Raw genomic sequence first — 22,029 nt, forward strand, 5'->3', positions numbered from 1 at the left:
TTTTCACCCCTAGGTGTCCACCCAGCATGTGTGTGTGAGCCATCTCGAGCACCGTTCGACAGTACGACTGGGGCACTGCCAGCTGTTCCACCACTTCATCCCAGATTTTATCCACCCTATACAATAAATCCTGGTTGCCTGCCATGTGGGGATAAGCCGCCTGTGCTCCTGGTTGCTGAGCTACCCCATTTACCTCTATCACCCATTTCTGTGCCCAGGTCAGGGTAGGATCCTGGAGCTGAGCAGTCCCAAACGTTCCCCGGGATACTTCTAGCTCTAGGATTGATGGGGTCTCCTCAACTTCTCCTGCCAATACCTCTAGGGGAAACCTATCGGGTTTACACTCTGTACCTAGATTGTCCACCCCTACGGCAAGTATCCCTGACTCGGGATCTTTGGGTACCGCACCTGGACGCTTCTTTATCCTTGGAGATTTAATCAAAACAGGGGTAAGTCTCTTCCTAGCACAGTCCCTTAAGGAAGGGTCTTTACCACTCTCGCCACATGTTTAACCTCTCTGCATGGAGTGGAAAATGTAACCTCTGCCGTTGGATACTCGCGGAGTTTGCCATGTATGCATATGACCCCAACTTTCCCCCCAGTGGGTTCTAAGCCAGAGATCAAGGACACATGGACAAGGGTCACTAGGCTCCCTGAGTCCAAGAGAACCTCCGCTCGATGTCCATCAACACGCACCTGGCACAGATGGGGTTCAACCGTTGGACCGACTGCGTCCGCGGTGTAAACAGTCCAAGCATACATAGATAACCGGCATGTGAATCCTCAGTCCATGGGTTCAGCAGTCAGGGGGTAGTTGGCAGCTACATGTCCTGGCCCTTGGCATCGCCAGCACCTCATAACGGTGGCACCACTAGTCCTCAAGACTAGTGGTGAGCGAATATGTTCGAAATCCTATCTCAAATGTTAAGTTCGACACAAATGTGGCACATTCGGATTCGTGATCAGAAAGGCGACCAAAATTTGTTAAATTCGGGCAAAATCGGTAACGTTCGGCGAATTTACGTGGGTACGTGATTGCGGGGCAACTACTGCGTTTTTAATAGTTTTGCTACCATAGTGCTTGCGTATGATAAGCGGGGAGACGTGGCAGATGAGTGGGGGGGCTGGTGAAAGCTCTGAACAGCTCAGATCAACGGCGCACTGTTTTTTTTTTTTTTTTTCCCTTCCTGTAGGTGGTAACTTTAAGTCGGGAAAGCGCGGCTAGCCAATCAGAGCACAGGAAGCATCCACAGTGTCCCAGACACAAGGGCTTCTGCAGTTGGCTGCTGAAATCACATGTCCTCTTCATATAAAAAACGGCCATGTTCCCTCAGCGCCATTTTATGCATGTCACTGAAGGAGACAGACGCTGCTCAGTCTGCTCTGTCCTGTGTACTGAGAGGTATTAGCTAGATAGATGGGCACTTCTGTGGAAGTCAGATAGTGTACATAAGTCTGTGCTGTGTACCTGTTCAATCGACCTTGTAGCCTTTTTTTTGTATGCAATTACTGAGATTCTCACAGAAAGAGCAGGGCCTACGGCTCAGAACAGTGCTGTGCATCAGTTGTACTGTGCTCCATACAGACCTTCCATCTATTTTTGCACTTGCTAATGTGATAAAGCAAGCAAGCCCCTGTAGGACACTTTTTGTTTTTGTGGGGTTGAAATTCAGCTTTCTGCAGAGCTTGTCAGTGCAGAGCTTCTGAGTGCAGAGCACAAAAAACTTTTTTTTTTCATTTGCTAATATGATAGTGCAAGCTGTGTTTGCCCAGTTTGTCATTTTTTTGGTGGATAAACTTCAGCTTTATGCACAATAAAACAAATATTTTTTTGCTGTTGCTAGCCACAGTCCACCAAAGACATTTTGCGTCGCAGACATGTTACGCTCTGCTATATGGCGCGTAGTGCTTTTAGTGGCGGTGAAATTCAGCTGTTTTCAGAGTAAAAAAATAGATATTTTCTGTTGCTAGACACAGTCCACCAACATTTTTTTTTGTGTCGCATACGTGTTACACTCTGCTATAAGCCACCTAGTGCTTTTAGTGGCGGTGACATTCAACTGTTTTCAGAGTAAAAAAATGTATTTTTTCTCTTGCTAGTCAGAGTCCTCCAATGATTTTTTGGTGTCACAAACGTGATACACTTTGCTAAAAGCCATATACTATTTTAGTGGTGGTGAAATTCAGCTGTATGCAGAGCTTATGCAGAGTAAATAAATCTATTTTATACTCTGACTAACATGATACAGCAGGCTAGATCTGAGTTTGAAATATCTTGGAACATATACTCTATGTTATACAGGCCTCATCCACAATCAAAAAATACTTTCTTTGATTCCTAACGTTATACATCTGGGGATATCTCAGTTTGAATTAGTTTGGAGAATATCTCATATGTTATATAGGCCTCATCCACAATAAAAAAAATACTTTCTTCTGTTACTAATGTGATACAGTATTACTAATGTGATACAGCAGGGGACATCTCATTTTGAAATTGTTCGTAGCATATCTCCTATGTTATACAGGCCTCATCCACACTAAAAAAATACTTTCTTCTGTTACTAACATCTTACACTAGGGGACATCTGAGAGTGACAAGGGAGGGTGGTTCACTGCGATCGAGGAGGGTTGGTGATACAAGAAAAACTATTAGTGAAGGTGTTATTGAAGGCGAGGAACAAATGGAAGAGGAAGAGGTGATGGGCGAGCAACAGTCAGAACATGCAAAGGATAATCATCCTCTCTGTTTGTGTTTGGCGGGTGGGGACGGAGGAAACTAGCATCAGAATTGCCCAGCCACCAACACAACATGGGCTTGAACCTCAGGAAAGAGGCTGACATATGAGTGTGACTGCAACATGATCCCCGTATAGTTATGATTGAAAATAATGCTGACGACTGGGTTGCCACTCTGTTAGATCCACATTATAAGAGTAAATTTTGCCAGATCCTTCCCGCCCTGGAAAGGGACTTGCCAATGTTGGAGCACTGAAACACACTTTTACACAACCTTAACATAGGTTTTCCCCAAGCCAGCAGTGAGGCACACAAAGTTCATCGCAGGTCTACACTTCCAACCTCCGGCACGTCAATTCGTCAATGCCAAAATATTAGCAGCAGCAGTAGTGTAAGTGGCAGAAGCAATTGCTGTCAGTGCTTTCACACATTTTTTAGACCAGCTCGTGCACCTGTACAACAGAGTACAAGTCTGACACGTGGTGAACGACTGTAAAGGATGATGCACTCCTGATTGAGTCTCCATCTGCTGGGTTGGCTGTAGTGGAAGACTTTTCTATCTCCATTAAACTACTTCTACTCTGGTGAAATTGATGCCACTTTGCTGGTGTCTGCCACTAATTTTTGGAAATTTGGGGAATCCTGATAGGGTCTCCATCTACTGGGTTTGCTATAATTGGCCTAATTCTAGAATTTGTACTGCACTGAAATTGATGTTACTTTGGTGGGTTTAGGCCCTAATTTTTGGAAATGTAGAGAATCCTGATTGGGTCTCTCCATCTATTTGGTTGGCTGTAGTGGAAGAGGTTTCTATCTCCATTAAACTACTTCTACTATGGTGAAATTGATGCCACTTTGCTGGTGTCTGCCACTAATTTTTGGAAATGTGTGGAATCCTGATTGGGTCTCCACCTATTGAGTTTGGCTGTAGTGGAAGAGGTTTCTGTCTCCATTAAACTACTTCTACTCTAGTTAAATTGATGCCACTTTGCTGGTGTTACGCCCTAATTTAGGGAAATGTGAACACTCCTGGTTAGGTCTCCATCTCCTGGGTTTGTTGTAGTGGACAAGGTTTTGGTCTCCATCTATTTGTATACTGTAGTGAAATTAATTATTTGGTGCAGATATTGTTCTCCACAAAGGAGTGCAAAAACCTGATTATTGAAAACCAATTTTGAGTTAAACAACCATCAGCCGCCCCATCAAATGCATCTGCTGCTTCTTCCTCCTCCTCTGTTACCGTGGCATGTATTGTCACGCAGGTCTCCAACCACAGAAACTACGGTTGTATACTTGCTCCAGTCAGGCTGAGTGAGATCCCGTCAGCTGTAACAGAAGCTGACATTCCTGCTGTGTTTGTTTCACTGAGCACACCACATGTTTCTCAATCCACCGTAACATCTCCGCCTACACCTCACTCACGATCTAGCAGTTTGTCCGTTTCACCATTGGCTATAGTAGAAGCGGTGTCGGTTCCCATTATACTACTTAAACTCGAGTGAAATTGATGGCACTTTTGCTGGTGTCTGCCACTAATGTTTGGAAATGTGGAGAATCATGATTGGGTCTCTCCATCTATTGGGTTTGGCTGAAGTGGAAGAGGTTTCTGTCTCCATTAAACTACTTCTACTCTGGTGAAATTGATGCCACTTTGGTGGTGCTAGGCCCTAATTTAGGGAAATGTAAACACTTCTGATTGAGTCTCCATCTACTGGGTTGGCTTTAGGGGAAGAAGCGTCATTTCTAATTCTACAATTTCTACTGTACTGAAATTGATGCCACTTTGCTGGTGTCTGCCACTAATTCTTGGAAATGTTGGAAATCCTGATTGTGTCTCCATCTATTGGGTTGGCTGTAGTGGAAGAGGTTTCTGTCTCCATTAAACTACTTCTACTCTGGTGAAATTGATGCCACTTTGATGGGTTTAGGCTCTAATTATTTGAAATGTGGAGAATTCTGATTGGGTCTCTCCATCTATTAGGTTGGCTGTAGTGGAAGAGTTGTTGGTCATCATTATACTAGTTCTACTGCAGTGAAATTAATTCTTTGGTGCAGATATTTTTGTCACAGGGGTACATAAGATATAATCAAAATTGGTTTTCGTAGTACCGTGGTATATAAAGCAGGCTATATTTCATCTTTTAATTTTTCGATGCTGATATTGTTCCCCATACAGGGGTACACATTAACAATGAGAGAGCTCTAAATGTGCTCAAATTAGTGGTTCAGTGGTTTCTCAAAACCTACCCAGATCTGCCAGAGCTGCTTGTGAAAGTACAACGCGTGTGTGCCCATTTCAGAAAGTCAGCTATAGCTTCTGCTACCCTGGCCAATGCTTCAGCAGCATATGCAGCTTCCAGCTCACCGACTGTTGTGCGATGTCACCATATGTTGGAAATCAACGTTTCAGATGTTGGGAAGGATTTGTGAGCAGCAGAAAGCAGTTGTTGAGTACCAGCTTCAACACGCCCATCGGCATTCAGGTCAGCCTTCGCACATAAGAACTGATGAGTGGGCATGGATGTCTGACATCTGTGCCAACCTCAAAAACTTTGAGGACTCCACCAAGATGGTGAGCGGCAATGACGCCATAATTAGCATCACCATCCCGCTTCTCTGTCTGCTAAAACGCTTAGTGCTCACATTTAAAGAGGAAGCATTGCAGGCGGAGCAAGGAATTATGCAGCCCAGCCTCATCTCATCTCATCTCAATGCGGATTGGGTGATAATGAAGAAGGAGGAGGAGGATGAGGAGGAGAACATGGACAGTCGTCCTCTTGGGGAGGACAGGGAAGTCTTGGCTGTTTTGGAAGTCTTGATACCCATCTTTCAGTATGTGGGAAAGCTGTAGGAGTTTCGCTTAATGACCTTCAGTGGCCTAAACCATGTCTTTGCTTATGCATGTTATTTCTCTAAACGCATTGCAGATCAGGCCATTGTCCAACTCTGTAGTGATTAAATTCAAGGCGTAAAGAAGATCTTTATCTGTGACTAAGCACTACAAAGAAGTGTGAGCTGATGTTGGAAGGGCTGCCATTGCTTATGCAACAAGCTGCATTAGAGGACTTCCTGGGAGAAATGACAGCTGGAAAAGATATGGTTTCCCTCTCTGCCAGTCCTGTCACCGAGCTAAATAATATGGCTGTGGTGAAATACAACTCTCACTGAGAAGCAGTGTCAGACTAAAGAACATTGGGCCCACCAGAGGATTTGATTGCGAGGGACCACTTTTCTCCCTCATTAAAGAGTCCCACAGCAGCTGCAAGGTTTGCGCTATGAACTCTCCTGAAGGAGAAGCCAGGACCCACCAGATTTCTGGTTCTCTGGTGGACCCGTCCAACCCTGCCGAGAAGCAGCCCTGGCTAAGAAAAGTGTGTGGGAAGGTTCCTGGACACTCTATGGCTGCTTTTTTGCTGTGGCCTGGCTCCAGTGAGATGTACCGTCCCTGGCCACATTCACTTGTCCACGTATTTGTGGTTAGGCGGTACTTCCCACTAAGTGCACTGGGGAGGGCACGGGTAATTTTCTGGGACCCGTGCTTGTAGAAGGCGAGGGCGGCACCAGGAGAAATAGTGGTGGCTGGGGACTGAGTATGGAGACCCGATCGCTGCCATGAGCTTGTGAAAAGCTTCCGTCTCCACGAGCCTAAAAGGCAACATTTCAAGTGCAAGCAGCTGTCCAGAAATGTGGCAGTTTAGAATTGCGGCCTGTGGGTGGGTGGCTGGCTGCATACTTGCGCTTGCATTCCAAGTAATAGAAAACTAAGGAGATGGATGGCCTCATCATCATCACAACCTGCAAGGTTTGCGCTATGAACTCTCCTGATGGAGAAGCCAGGGCCCACCGGAGGAGTCTCCAGTTCTCTGGTGGGCCCTTCACTGTCTCCCAATTGCCCAGCATATACAGTTCAAACCACTAACACTGACGTACAAAGCCATCCATAACCTTTCTTCTCCATACATCTCTGAACTAATCTCCTGATATATTCCCTTACGTAATCTCTGGTTCTCCCAATTCCTCCTTCTTTCCACACTTATTTGTTCCTCACGCAATCACCTCCAATACTTCTATCAAATATCCCCTATCCTCTGGAATTCTGTGCCTCAACACGTCCGATTAGCCACCACATTCGGATCCTTTAGACACAACCTGAAAACCCATCTCTTCAAGACAGCCTACAGTCTGCCATTGTCTTGTTGCCACCTCACCTCAACACCATCGGAGCTAATGCAACTCCACGACCTACTGTCTCCTTCCCCACCATCCTGTAGAATGTAAGGCCACAAGTGCAGGGTCTATAAGACTTATGCAATATGGCACCTTAGCAAAGCCCAGTTATGTTCTCCCTCTGATATCTAACAATAACAATCAGGTCATGCTGGAGAAACTTGCACCTACTGCCACTCAGTGTCTTCAGCTCCTTTGTGAGAAACTAATGTTTGCTCAGCCAGTCTACCAAATAAAATTCCTGAGGTACGGAAATTATGGATGGCTTTGCTTCTGGTACTGGGTTCTAATATCAAACCGTGGCGTGACATTCACTGGATATTCCTGGCTGATTGGAGACAAGCTAATTCCCACAGAAAAGTACCAGCAAGCTAAGGAGATGGTGGCCTGTAAGGCGGCGGTGTTCACACCGTGCAGTAACTGATGCAGTGACCCAAGCAAGTCCAACATAAGCAGCTTTTATTCAGCAAACTCACAGGTAAAATAGAAAGTCCTCCTTTTCGCAGCCGGGTTAACACAAGTCCATAAACAATGGTTGCCGGGGGAAATGGCTGCACCGGGCTGCTCAGTGCCTGATGGGTGCAGAGCCTTCCCAGGCATGGGTTCAGCTACACACAGGCCCGCCGAGCTTTCCTGCTATGCTCCTAGCAGGTCCCAACACTGAACAACACTAACCCTTAATGCAGGGTTTTTAAAGGACCTGTGGCAAGCCGCTGGAAAACCCGGGTTGGAGGGAGGAGGCCGCCCCACTGCCTTCCTTTAACCTCCTCCAAGAAATGAAAGCCCTGCCGAGTTTTACTTAATCTGCCTTAGCCAGATAGCCTGACCAGGTCAATGCTCACCTCCGTTCCTGCATTGCAGTCGCAGCTGTGTCTGTGACTGCAATGCACTCCAACGGGTTTAATAGGTCTCTGTACACATTCTGGGGGATATATAACATCCCTCGTATACGATCCCAGTCACTGCCTCACAGGCCTCTATCATCATGAAGGTGTTTGCTTGTTGTCAAGTAGTCTGGCTTTTATACTAAAGATCCTGCTCATTTGTATAGTTTTAAGTGAGCACGCGGAGACCGTGGTTTCTGCAGCAACGAACCCAGCCCGGACTTGTGGAGGAGAAATTGCTGTACCATCAGGTTGAGGATGGGAGCCATGCAGGGCAAGTGTCTGAGCTTGCCCTGACATAGGGCCACCACCGGTTTTGCACCATTATCGCACACAGCCTTCCCTTGCTCCAAGTTCAGTGGAGACAGCCATTGCTCAAACTCGGCTTGGAGAGCTGTCCACAACTCTTCAGCTGTATGACTGCGATCTCCAAGGCTTATTAATTTTAACACTGCCTGATTGCGGTGAGACCTGGCTGCGCAGTACTGAGGTGGGGGGGGGGGATTCTCTCTGCACTTTTGGAACATGTGTCTCAGTAAGACAGAGGTTGAGGGTGCAGGTGGAGGCCCTAGAGGAGGTGGAGGATCCAGAAGCACTGGAGGAAGTTTTAGATACAGAGGTTTGTCTCGCAAGCCTTGGGGATTCCAACAATTGCTGTGTAGTGACACCTTGGTGTCTAGTGGTTTAGTTCTCCATCCCCTGATGTGTAGTGGTTTAGTTCTCCAACCCTAGCTATTTAAAAGGTTAGATTTTCAACCCCTCTTGTCTTATTAGGTTAGTTCTCCAATCCCGGTTTTCTGTTAGTTTAGTTATCCATGTTCTGGTGTGTATTTGTTTCATTCTCCAACCTTAGCTGTTTAGTAGTTTAGTTCTCCAACCCCTGTTGTCTTATTAGTTTAGTTCTCCAACCCCTGTTTTCTATTAGATTAGTTCCCCATGTTCTGGTGTGTATTTGTTTCATTCTCCAACCTTAGCTGTTTAATAGTTTAGTTCTCCAACCCCTGTTGTACAGTATATTAGTTTAGTTCTCCATGTTCTGGTGTGTATTTATTTTTTTCTCCAACCCATCCATGCCCACCCCCAGGGGTTAACGTCTTGTGACGAGGGTTTGGATTCTTCTCAGACCCTACGTCATCCGGGCCCGGATCAACTGGAAAAAATTTTGGGCATCGCTACACATGTTTTCCCCCTCTTGAGTCTGTGAAGCTTTGGATCAGACCTCGGATGCCCTGGAATAGAATGTGTGAACAGCTCTGCAGACTCACCCATCTGTGCTTCTCCACAGTCAGTTGGCCGGCTGGAGAGTTGTGACGTGGGTGAAAACAAGAGTAATTGGGGTGCCACCTCTGAGGACTGTACTGTGTGTGATGTTAATGTGGAAGAAGAGGAGCAGAGACCACTTGATGCAGCGCTTGTCATCTATTGGAGCACATGTTCTTCCTGCCCCTCATCTACAAGGTGTACCGCTGTGCAACTGCCAAAGAAAGGGAGTACAGTCCAGTAACAGAAGTTTTCAAAATGCTGCACAATTGCTCACTGCAGCAAAACAAACATACTTCTCATCTATCATAGCATACTTGTCTCACAACCCTAAACAGCTATTCAGTACTTTCAAGTCCCTCCTCTGTCCACCAGCTCCCCCTCCCTCTCCTCTCCTCTCATCTCAGCTGAAGAGTTAGCCTCATTCTTCAAGCAGAAGATTGACAACATAGGGCAAAGCTTTCTTCTTAAAGTCCCAACAGCCCCTTATCATAATGACTCAACTCTCCTCCTCCAAAACCAGCTTCTCCGCCATCACGGAAGATCATCTTTACTCTCCAAATCACATCTCACCACCTGTGAACTTGACCTAATACCATCCCACCTCATTCCAAACCGTACCACAGTCTTCATCCCAAGCCTAACCCTCCTCTTCTACCTGTCACTAACAACTGCCGTTTTCCTCTCATGATTCAAACATACATTGATCACACCCATCCTTCAAAAACCCTCCTTTGACCCATCCTATGTTTAGCTATCACCCCATCTCACTTCTCCTCTATGCCTCCAAACTACTGGATCAACATGTCTATTTTGAACTGTCCTCCCACCTCTCCTCGTGCTCCCTCTTTGACCGCTTACAATCAGGCTTCCGACCTTATCATTCCACTGAAACTACCCTGACTAAAGTCATCAATGACCTACTAACTGCCAAATCCAAGGCAGACTACACTGTCTTCCTCCTCCTAGACCTGTCATCTGCCTTCGACACAGTAGACCATACCCTCTTACTACAGACTCTCATCTCTCGGCATCACAGACTTGGCCCTGTCTTGGATCTTTTCATACCTAACTGACAGGACATTCAGTGTCTCCCACTCACACACCACCTCCTCATCTCATCCCCTATGTGTCGGTGTCTCCAAAGGTTCAGTTGTAGGACCCAGGCTTTTCTCCATCTACACCTTCAGCCTCAGACAGCTCATGGTCTCAAGGCCTTCAGTATCACCTCTATGCTGATGACACACAGATCTACCTCTCTGGACCTGATATCACCTCCTTACTAACCAGAATCCCACAATGTGTGTCCTATATTTCATCTTACTTCTCTGCTAGATTTGTAAAAATTAACATGGATAAAACAGAATGCATCATCTTTCCACCATCTCATTCACCCCCCCTCAACTGACCTATCCATCAAAGTGAATGGCTGCCCACTCTCCCCAGTCCCACAAGCTTGACTCTGATCTGTCCTTCAAACGTCAGATCCAAGCCCTTTCCACTTGTTGCTGACTCCAACTCCAAAGGGGATCCGCACATTCCTCAACCACGAATCTAGAAAAACACCAGTGCACGCCCTCATCATCTCCCGCCTCAACTACTACAAGCTCCTGCTCTGTGGCCTGCCTTCTACCACTTTCGCACCCCTCCAATCTATCCTAAACTGTGCTGGCCAATTAATCCACCTGTCAACCCGCTATTCCCAGGCTTCTCCCCTCTGTCAGTCCCTGCTCTGGCTCCCTGTTGCCCAGAGACTCCAGTTGAAAAGCCTAACTTTGGCATACCAAGCCATCGAAAATCTGTCTCCTCCATACATGTGTGACCTAGTCTCCCTGTACTAGTCACCTGCACGCAACCTCCCATCCTTCCAAGATCTCCTTCTCTACTTCCCTCTTATCTCTTCTTGTCACGACTGTATACAAGATTTGTCCCATGCATCTCTGCTACTGTGTAACTCTGTACCCAAACACATCAGACTGTCTCCTACCGTGCAGATCTTGAAAAGGAAGCTGAAGACCCACTTCTTGTGACAAGTGTACAATCTGCGGTAAGCCTCGCTCCAGCATACCGCTGCATGACTAGCTGTACTCTGACCTACTGTATCCTCACCCATCCCTTGTAGATTGTTTGTGCGCCCTCGCGGGCAGGGTCCTCTCTCCTCTTGTACCAGTCGGTGACTCCTTTTCACATGTAAAGCGCCACAGAATAAATGTCGGTGTAATAGTGTTAATAATTATAGTACTTGTACTCTGGGTCAATTGATGGCACTTTCCAGGTGTGTACCTCTTTATTTGATGTGTTTTGGCAGCTTTTGGGCCTGTTTGAAGGTGTTGTGTATGCGTTTTTTTTTGCAACCCATTGAATCCTATGCCGTTCAATAATGTTCGATGAACATTCGACGTATAAATCGGCAAATATTGCTAATTCGGCGATCGTAATCCGAATTGAATATTGAAACATTCGCTCATCTCTACACACAAGAGTAATATGTGAAGATTTTATTGATACACCCAACAAACATAAATAATAATTTCACTTAAAAAACCCATAAAAAGCAACAACGTGCATATATTAAATTTCTAGGGGCCAGCCATGATAAGATGCCCCAACCTAGTTATTTTCCAATAACTCACCATAATTAACAGGGCAATATGGTGTGTTCTAGAATATAAACTACACAGAATAATAAATAATGGCCAATATTTAACTCACAATAGTGCACAACTAAAATATAACTTCAGGGGAAAGTGGTAATTGAAGGATATGCAGGTGAAGCAAAATATTTGTAAACTAATACATAAAATAAGAACCATAATAAGCAAATGTTAAAACCAAAATACTTCTACTAGCAATATAGTTACATTTGGTATCCTCTCTGACTACAGTTGAGCTAAAATTATTCACAGGACCCTGGTCCATTAGCCTCGTTGGTAGTCAATGGCTGCTGGACTAGAGTCCTGCAAACCTTATCCTACTTGTCAGAACCCTTGGCACCACTTCTGATTTGTAGGGATCAGAAGGGATATTGGGGATCTCAGTAGGTAGTAGGAGATAGTAGGATTGGTCATGGACAACCGATGTTGGTGATGGTCCAGGATCCTGCAAATTTTTTTTCTCAAAGCCACTGCTGCCATTTTCATCTGGATCAGGCAAGCAAAGTGGTCTGGGGCTGGTAGTGGCATTGAGCATTTAAAGGCTCTGGTATTGACACCATTGAAGAACTAGCAATTGCCGGTCACCTACAAATTTACTTATCTAAAATCCAATCAGTATACTAAGTGGTGATACACATCACTAAAAACATGTTTGATGTGATCCGATTGGATTAGACTTTTTCTACTACAACAATGAAAGATTTTATATCTGCTTATAATTCTACCCCATACATGTAAGAATAGTCCCTGAGCATGCTCAAAGTATGAAGCTGAGGAGCCTGCGCAAAGCACATTACTTAGAGGTCATAGGTGACAAGTTCTGGGGCATTCTTTTTAGGAATCTGTTTTCTGGCCCCTGGACAGGCTCCTGCACCTTTCCAGTGACACAACTGATATGGCAGATAAATGGGAACAATTTCATTGCAAGCAATAGGATCAGTTCCTAAATCAGTTTCCATTTGAAGTTTTAGTTAAATGTAGGATCTAAACTATAACACAGCAACAGACACATATTAAGCAGGCCTAAGCCCTATACCTACATCTCAGATGACACAAGCTATAGGTGTATGGACTTGTGCTGTGGGGGTGCTACACCCTTGCAGGCTGCATGATGCTGGTGACTTCAGCATACCAGAACCAGGAGTTGTAAAGCTCCATGAGGGAGACCACCAATCAACAATAAACAGTCTTTTACTAAACAGCAACTTGGTGGGAACTATGTACAGTAGATACAGGGTGAAATAGTTCATAAATGTTTCCTTTAGCACAATGAGCATCTTCAACATCTTCACATACTGTACATTATTCCTGTCCTTCTCAGACTGACTCGGTTCTGCCTCTCTCAGTCCTATATCTTCACCACTACCCAGCACAATACTACAGTTCAGTTAATGAGTCCTATTTTCAGCCCGTGTCCTCTTCCCTCTTAAGGGAACTAGTTTGCCAATGTGGCCAATACTTAGCTTCTCGGCTTTTGATGCCTTGAAACTCAGAGCTCTCTCTTCGTCTCACATTCTCTGTTCTGTCCTGGCCCGTTACCTCTCTGAGTTATAAACTCGGGGCTGTACTGCTAGGCATCCTGTCTCAAGATCCATCTCCAGTACATCCTTTGGACACTTCTCTCTTTTCCTCTCTTTCTTTACTCAGGATCACGCTATCAACTGTTATCAGTCTCCACTCATGTCAGGGACACCCATATCATGTGGCTCTGCTCACTAGTAAGACCATAAATCTGCTTTTACTGCACACTGGGCCCTATCTGTCTTCTTGACAGGAAACTGTCTTTGTCCCTTCACCTTAGCCTCTCCTACTCTGTGCTAGTCCCAAATATTAACTCTAATTCTCCCTTCTGTCAGGCAGAACACAACACTATCACCAATAACGCATGTCACAATACACATTACACATTAGAATACACTGTAACAATACATGTGTCTTCAAGGATGAATGTGTGCAGTATGTCCATTAACTGACATTTTACCCCTTCTTTAATGATGGATATCCTTGGTCATCCGAAACCTGGAAGGCACCAAACACTTCGCCACACACACATAAAGTTAAACACTATGGAGTATTTTTCTTTTCCGAGAGAAACACAGACCCGGTCTATTTTTTCCCTTCTTTCTAACCCAACACCAGTTCTTTGGGTTAATTTGACCCCTTTTAGCAAGGGCCCTAAAGCCAACACTACATAACAAAGTCCATCCCTTTAAGGGTACCTCCTTACATCATGGGCACAGTCCATTGTCCCCCCATCAATCCTTAGGACAGGGACACAGTCCTTCTACCTCACTCCTGTCCATGAGACAGGCACACAGTCCCTTAGGGGCAACATTCATCCTGGATAGGGTTCAGTCCTGGATTAGGTTCAGTCCTTAACCGAAGGTGTAGGACTCTCCATCGGTTGCAACATCTCTCAATGCAGCAGGGGGAATCGCTACAAGCGCAACAAAGCTAAAGGGGGTTAACACACAACTTCAGCCATCCATGGCCATTACTGCAGGGAGTCCCAGGCATGTGGATCATAAACCCGCTGGATTTTTTAGTCCTCCAGGTACTTTAAACTGCTCTGGTCAAAGGTGCAATGAGCACAACATAGGCTTTCGCAACTTCTGACTCCACTTACTACTTTCTTCAACTGGTACTTTTCTGACCGCGTTCAGACCCAAGTTAATTCCACTTTCTGCACATATACTGCCGAGTGGGAACCCTGGGCCACATAGAAAACATCTGGGTTATTTGCTACAGCCTGCAGTCCCATGGACACTGCACCCATGGCTCCTGACTCCTCGTTGGAACCATAGAGGCTTGATGTTGTCCCACTGATGACACTTTCTATAAAAGCCCTCGGGTAAGATGAAGCAAGGGCCCTACAAACAGGCACCTCTAATTGGGACCTTCAAGGGGGAATGTGGGCAGTATGTCCATCTCCTTACACGTGTGTAAGGTGCCCCAGCGAGGTAGTCGTGGGCGAGCTGTTGCCCCCTCTCGCTCTGGCACCCTACAGACAATTTGTGTCCTCCCTCTGATGTGTGGCTGTGTATGTGGGGCTCTCCACTTACTTCAAACCATCCGATCGCGGCTGTCTCCAGGCATTTCTCTTCTGGGACCAGGGCAGCAATAAATTCAGAGGACACGAGGTTCTTAACTATAACTTGGACTTTACTTGGGGAAGAGGAATATGTACAATATTTACAGGCAGATATAATGGATAAGGCCCGACAGGTTATTATCTCCCTCACAGGCGCTGGCAACATCTTCAGCCCTGGTTCCCTCTTTAAGTGAAGCATCTCTGTGACTCTAATCTCTAGCCCAAGAGACTCTTCTGCAATATCAACGGTGTTCCAGATCTGATATCTCCCCCACATCTTAGCCTGGAGTCCTATTTATCTTCCTCTGCTTCCTGCAGACTAGAAGTGCCCCGGGTCCTCAATACCTCTGTTGAGTTTCTCCGGCTGGCTAACAGGACTCTTGCATAGGGAGACTTTTACACTGGTGATCCCACTGTCTGAGGGTATGGAGCTCCCGTCTACCCTAGCAGCCACAATATAGTCAGGCTGCCCGTACAGTTCACTGTCCTATCTCTTACTACTCATCACTTACTGCTTCTGGAAACTAAGCAGAGATTTTCCTAATGTGCCCACCCTCTGTGGACTGTCATCTTACAGCATTAACCCCATCACTGTCTGTAACACTGCTAGCAGACTCAACCTAACATCTGCACCCAGGACAGTGGCATCTTGTGACTGATTACAGGTACTGCAGCCCACAAGGCATTATGCCAGAACCAAGCTCTATAACACTCAAGGCTTGGTCAGGGCACTAAGTTCCCCCTCTTCTCTACTGACTGGACCACTAATGCTAACCTCTTAGCTTGGCCTACCAACAGTCCTGAGAGGTTTAACTATGGGAACACTCCCTTTAACTACTTCAGTGCCAAAAGGAAGGCTACGTCCTTCCCCACTATTACACGTGCACATTTTGCAAACCCTTCTGTGTTCCAGAGATAAAGCAATGAGACATTTATTCTAAGTATTTAACCCCTTTCCATCTCAGACGCTTTTTAAAACAATCTAGATGACCAGAGAACAGTAATTCTGGCAGTTTTATTTTTACATCATTTATTGTGCGTGATGAATACAAAAATATTATAATAGTTCTGACTTTTCCTGGGGTGGCAATGGCAATTATGCTAAATTGTTTTCCACAATTTTTTTTTTAAATGTTTCTACTCTTTTGTCTTTTTTCATGTGAAAAAAATCAGTGAACATATTTCTTTACTTACTGGTTTCAAGATAAGGATCGAGTGATTTGACATTTAGCTTGTTGTAAAAAAGCCTTCTACCCTCTCAGGTTTCTGTGTGTTCTCACTTGCTAGGTTCTCTAATGTGATAATTGCCTTTTGTTCTCTTTGTTGAAGATTCAGATTTTAGTCTGATTTTATAGCATGTAAATTGATCACTAAACGAGATCAGAGTAAAACCTTAAATAGGTGAACATTTTATGACATTTATGAAGGGCTAATTTTGGGACAAATAAATTGATATCTTTCACCCAGAAGCAGAGACAGACAGCAGAGGACGTCTGTGCAAGAATAATAAATAGTGCAGAATTCCACCTTCTTTAGATGAAGTGGGACCCCTTATCTCTTGGGCCTCTATATGCCTACACAGGTGCACCAATGGTATCTCTGCCCCTGTTTTCACCCATAGTAACTGATCAGTGAGGAAAATACTGAAAGTCTGGGATTTTGTTATTTCTTTATGGTGCTCACCATGATAAAGCTCAGTCATATTTTATTATTTATAATTTTTTACAGATATGACAATACCAATTATGTTTATTTTTTATCTTATATTTGTTTTACTTAAAGACTCCCTCCCATTAAAGTTTTTATCCTCTTAAAATATTGCAATCATCATATTATATAGCACTGTGTACTTACAATTGCTAATTTTTCCTTTCTACCCAGATAATTCTTCTCTTTGCTCTATGTAGAAACAGGAAGTCTCTTGTCCCTGCATTTATCATTCCCCTCTTCAACTCCATACGCAGCTGCTCCGCTTCTCCCCACTGCCAGGGACTTTTGCAGTGACTCATATGGGAAAATGGACCTCCTGTTTCTTCAAAGAGCGTAAAATGATTCATCCAGTCAGTTTTTAATTACGTGATGTCATAGACCTAATGGAAAACAGAAGAATATGCTGGGTAGAAGGGCAAAATGAGCTATTGTAAGTACACGGTATTATATAATATGATGATTGCAATTTACTGAAGGGGTTGCCCGGTCTCAATTGATAAGTCTGCAGTCACAATGTGTGAATGCAAACTTATGAATTCCCCCAACTTTCTATCTGTGCACTGTGAGGATTCGCCAAAGCCCGTGTAATGGCGCGGACTCGCTCCATACTCTTGTATGGAGTGAGGTCGCTCCCCATCTAGTGATATGGCTGTCCAGTGGGTGCGAACTTGCTCAATACAAGTATATGAAGCGAGGCTGAGCCCACTAAGTGGGCTCTGACCACGAGTATACATAACGCATAATTACCATCTGGTCCCGACACAGCGCATGCGCTGGGGGGGTTTCATATGTCTGCAGTCACACAGCGTGAATGCAGACTTATCAATTTAGACCGGACAACCCCTTAAGAGGATAAAAATTTTCATGGGAGTGCTTCTTTAACAAATGGGAAAATAAACTTTTTTCATAAATATAAAATACCCTTAGTTTTAAGGGGTTGTGAACCTGTGATTCTCCAATTGCTGGTACAATATATAGTAATATTTCAATCATGCATGTGAATTGTCCAATTACTTTTCTCCTAAATATCTCTGCCTGTGCCAGCATATTAGTACCCCGCAATCACAATTCGGGTGTTCCAATGGAGTGACAGAGGAGAATTTTTCTTACTGCATGACTAACCGCATAAATTACATATACAGTGTCCATTTTAGGACATGATCAGATATCAAAATCAAACATGAGAATGATGTCAGTTTGAGGCTAAATACCCTGTCTGAGAACTGATTTTGATAAGTGATTTTGACGAGTGACTTTTACAACTATAATAATAATAAAAAAAAAGTAACTGTTCGCTGATGGGCTGCAAACTCCCAATTTACTTTGGCTATGTAATTTACCATGCAAATAGAATTTGGGGTTCAAGTCCCATCAGCGAACAGTTACTTTTTTTTATTTATTATTATTACAGTTGTAAAAATCACTTGTCAAAGTCACTCGTCAGAATCACTTGGCGGAATCACTCATCAAAATCACTCGTCAGAATCACTCATCAAAATCACTCGGCAGAATCACTCGGCAGAATCACTCGTCAAAATCACTCGTCAGAATCACTCATCAAAATCACTCGTCAGAATCACTCGTCAGAATCACTTGTCAGAATCACTCATCAAAATCACTCATCAAAATCACTCATCAGAATCACTTGTCAAAATCACTCGTCAGAATCACTCATCAAAATCACTCGTCAGAATCACTTGTCAGAATCACTTGTCAGAATCACTCATCAGAATCACTCGTCAGAATCACTTGTCAGAATCACTCATCAAAATCACTCGTCAGAATCACTCGTCAGACTCACTTGTCAGAATCACTCATCAAAATCACTCGTCAGAATCACTTGTCAAAATCACTCATCAGAATCACTCATCAAAATCACTCGTCAGAATCACTTGTCAGAATCACTCGTCAGAATCACTCATCAGAATCACTTGGCAGAATCACTCATCAAAATCACTCGTCAGAATCACTTGGCAGAATCACTCGTCAGAATCACTCGTCAAAATCACTCGTCAAAATCACTTGGCAAAATCACTTGGCAGAATCACTCATCAAACTCACTCGCCAAAATCACTCATCAGAATCACTCGTCAGAATCACTCGTCAAAATCACTCGTCAGAATCACTTGTCAAAATCACTCATCAAAATCACTCATCAGAATCACTCATCAGAATCACTTGTCAGAATCACTTGTCAGAATCACTCATCAAAATCACTCATCAGAATCACTTGTCAAAATCACTTGGCAGAATCACTCATCAAACTCACTCATCAAAATCACTCGTCAAAATCACTCGTCAGAATCACTCGTCAGAATCACTCGGCAGAATCACTTGTCAGGATCACTTGTCAAAATCACTTGTCAGAATCACTTGTAAGACAGGGTATTTAGCCTCAAACTGACATCATTCTGATGTTTGATTTTGGTATCTGATCATGTCCTAAAATGGACACTGTGTACATAATCGCTATTCACCATGGCATGTAAGATGTAAAACCACAATCTGAATCACCTTCCATGTTTTCATCCTTGTTCAACTGCTAATTCCTTGTTCTCTTTTGTTAGAAAGAACTTTAATTATGTTAAAACTTCAGTGAACTTATTTCAGTCCTCACTAACTTCACCAAAGTATAAGCGTTAGTGAATGGATATAGTTCTGAAGTAGTTTGACATTTGTCTTGTAAAGTTTTAAAAAAGGCCTTCCACCCTCTCAGGTCTTTGTGTGTTCAGACTAACTAGGCTCTCCAAGGTGATAATAGCTTTTTCTTCCCGCTTTAGTTGAAGATTCAGATCATAGTCTAAAATTATGGCTTTAAATGGGATACCTCATCGAAGTCTTGTGAATGTAAAAGAAAAAACATGGTTTTCTGATTTCTCACCCCACTAAGGTCAGGCTGCTACAGTAATTTGAGATTTTCTAGGGTAAATATACAGTAGCTAAAGCAGATCTGCCACCAGATTTTACAACATTATAATTATTATTTATTTTAAAGCCTAATTAATTCCGGGGTACTGTACATGTGAAGAAGACTGATATATATATATAATAATAAATATCTAAAATATGAGTACAATATGCAAACTAACAGAGACAGACAATTTACAAATGTACACTGCATAAATTATTAAATACATATTTTAGACTTGATGAGGCAGGTGTATTTACTTTTAAACCCATGTCAAAATGTCTGTATAATCTTCAAATTAATGCAAGAAGTTATTATGCAGGCAAACTTTCACAAAGGATTATAAAGTTATTATTACAAGGATTTTTCAAAGTCAGCCCACCAGTATCATCAGGTCCAAGAGAACTGTTTAATGAAGTATGCAGTTTGTATTATGAAATCTGGTGATAGATCCCCTAAATAGTAATTTATTGGATTTACTAATATTGTTGTATTACAACCTTTGTACCTTTTTTTAGTCCTAGTATAACTGTAAAAAAAAACCTTACCTAGTTAGCTCAAGACAACACAGAACAGATATACAACAGTATTCAAAAATATAAAAAATATGTTTTTCAAAAGATCTTAAATGGAACCTGTCATGTGGAAAATGGAGTCTGACCTACAGGCAGGATGTTATAGAGCAGGAGGAACTTATCAGATGGATATACATTTGTTATGGGAAAAGTTTCAGTAACCATTATGTTAAGGAGTCCCCCTAGGTAGTACAGAGTGTTTAGTCTATGTTTTTGGTGGTTTATTGGTAAAATTATTTGGTTGGCATTAAGATCATATATTTTTTTTCATAGCCTGATTTGTTGAACATTTCTTTCCTGATTGTGGTAATGATGCACACTATCTTATGGTGGAGCCAGAGCCCATTAGTCTGTTATCTATTAAACATTTATATTTCTTTTAGTAGATATTTTATGTAAATATGATTTTTCTTTTCTTCAGAGACAGCTATGGGAAGAAAAATTCAAGCACAGAGCAACAGCGATTCTGATTATATTAAAGCAATTTATGAGTAAGTATATGTATGACATTTAAAGGGGTGATCCCACAATTCCTGATTACCCAACTTTATTGTAGATGAGACTGAAAAAAAAGGCCGAGCGCTGTAGATTTTCCCAAACATCCTATACCAATGAAATTACATAAATAAAGAACAAACAGATAATACTGAATGACCTAAAGCTAGTACTAATGAAAAAAGTGCATTATGGTGCACACGTCTTGTCTAAGCCACAGCTTCTCAACATTTTTCTACTGGGGCCTCACCAGAAAAAGCAAGATGATGTCAGGGGCTCACCATCTGTAGTCTGTACTAAAGCTAAAAATATTTCTCAATTTTCCTTTATTTGCCACTAGAAATCATTTCAACAAAAATGGTCAGTTAATAATGTTAAACTAGAGATTTCTGCAGACATAGAAAGGACGGTGCCGCACTTGGTCACCTCTATAAAAACTGCCTTCTCTGTTGTGCCTCACCAACAACTAGCTAGCACCTCACTGGAGAGGCCAGAGTGACAGACTGAGAAGCACTACTCTCACCTACTTAGGATGTAGCAAGCATCTGATTTCTGTGGGTCCAACTACTGGGACCACCAGTGTCATGGGAATACGAATACTTGGGCCCTGATTCATCAAACCAATTACACCAAATTGGCGAAAATTCCTTTGAAAAATGACAACATTTTAGGCCAACTTAGAGTTGCACAAAAAAATTTGTGACAGTTTCTCCCAGCTCGGCCAAAATGGTCCAAGCTGAGGCGAGATGCCACAGCTCATCTTATTTGTGACACTGGATTGGACATGGGGACTGGAGTAAGGTTTCTGGCATGGCGCACAGAGGTGCACGCCACTTATCAGACACTCCTGAGTAGTGTTGAGCCACCCCCGTAGTGTTTGGGTTCGGTTCGGTTCGTCGAACACCGGGATGTTCGAGGAACTGTTCGTCGAACTGTTCGTCGAACACCTTAGAACACCGTCGAACACCGTTAAAACCAATGGCAGGCAAACAAAAACACATAGAAACACATAGAAAACACCTTCAAAGGTGTCCAAAAGCTGACAAACTGCTCAGAAGACGCTTTCTTTAAAAAAGCCGGCCGGCAATTCAGCAGCGGCATACACCGGTACCCGACAATTTAGACAAGAAGGAATAGAGCATCACACATAGATTAGATAGATAGAAACATGTCAGTCACATATATATGAAGTACAGTGACAGTGTTGCTTACTGTACTTGTCATTTAGTGTAAAGGATTTATTAAAAAATATAATAGTGTTTTCATGCACTGTCTCTTTAAAAAGCCGGCCGGCAATTCAGCATCTGTACCCGACAATTTATAACAGACAGAATAGAGCTTCACACATAGATTAGATAGATAGAAACATGTCAGTCACATATATATGAAGTACAGTGATAGTGTTGGTTACTGTACTTGTCATTTAGTATTAAAATAAAGGATTTATTATTAAAAAAAATTGGCGTGGGGTTCCCCTTAATTTTAG

General features: G+C 43.3%; 1 protein-coding gene across 2 annotated transcripts in view; it reads left to right on the plus strand.

Annotated features, from left to right (window-relative positions):
• LOC141158236 (cytochrome P450 4V2-like) overlaps window positions 1-22,029 on the plus strand; it is a 127,559-nt gene that overhangs the window by 46,921 nt on the left and 58,609 nt on the right. For both annotated transcript variants that reach the window (XM_073645358.1, XM_073645357.1), the window contains exon 5: window positions 20,470-20,539. In XM_073645358.1, the coding sequence (XP_073501459.1) occupies window positions 20,470-20,539 (70 nt within the window). The remainder of the gene's footprint in view (window positions 1-20,469; window positions 20,540-22,029) is intronic.

Source organism: Phyllobates terribilis, unplaced genomic scaffold, assembly GCF_046119375.1.
Source record: "Phyllobates terribilis strain yellow unplaced genomic scaffold, ASM4611937v1 Scaffold_1__5_contigs__length_1240528914, whole genome shotgun sequence".
In the NCBI taxonomy this organism is placed as follows: Eukaryota; Metazoa; Chordata; class Amphibia; order Anura; family Dendrobatidae; genus Phyllobates; species Phyllobates terribilis.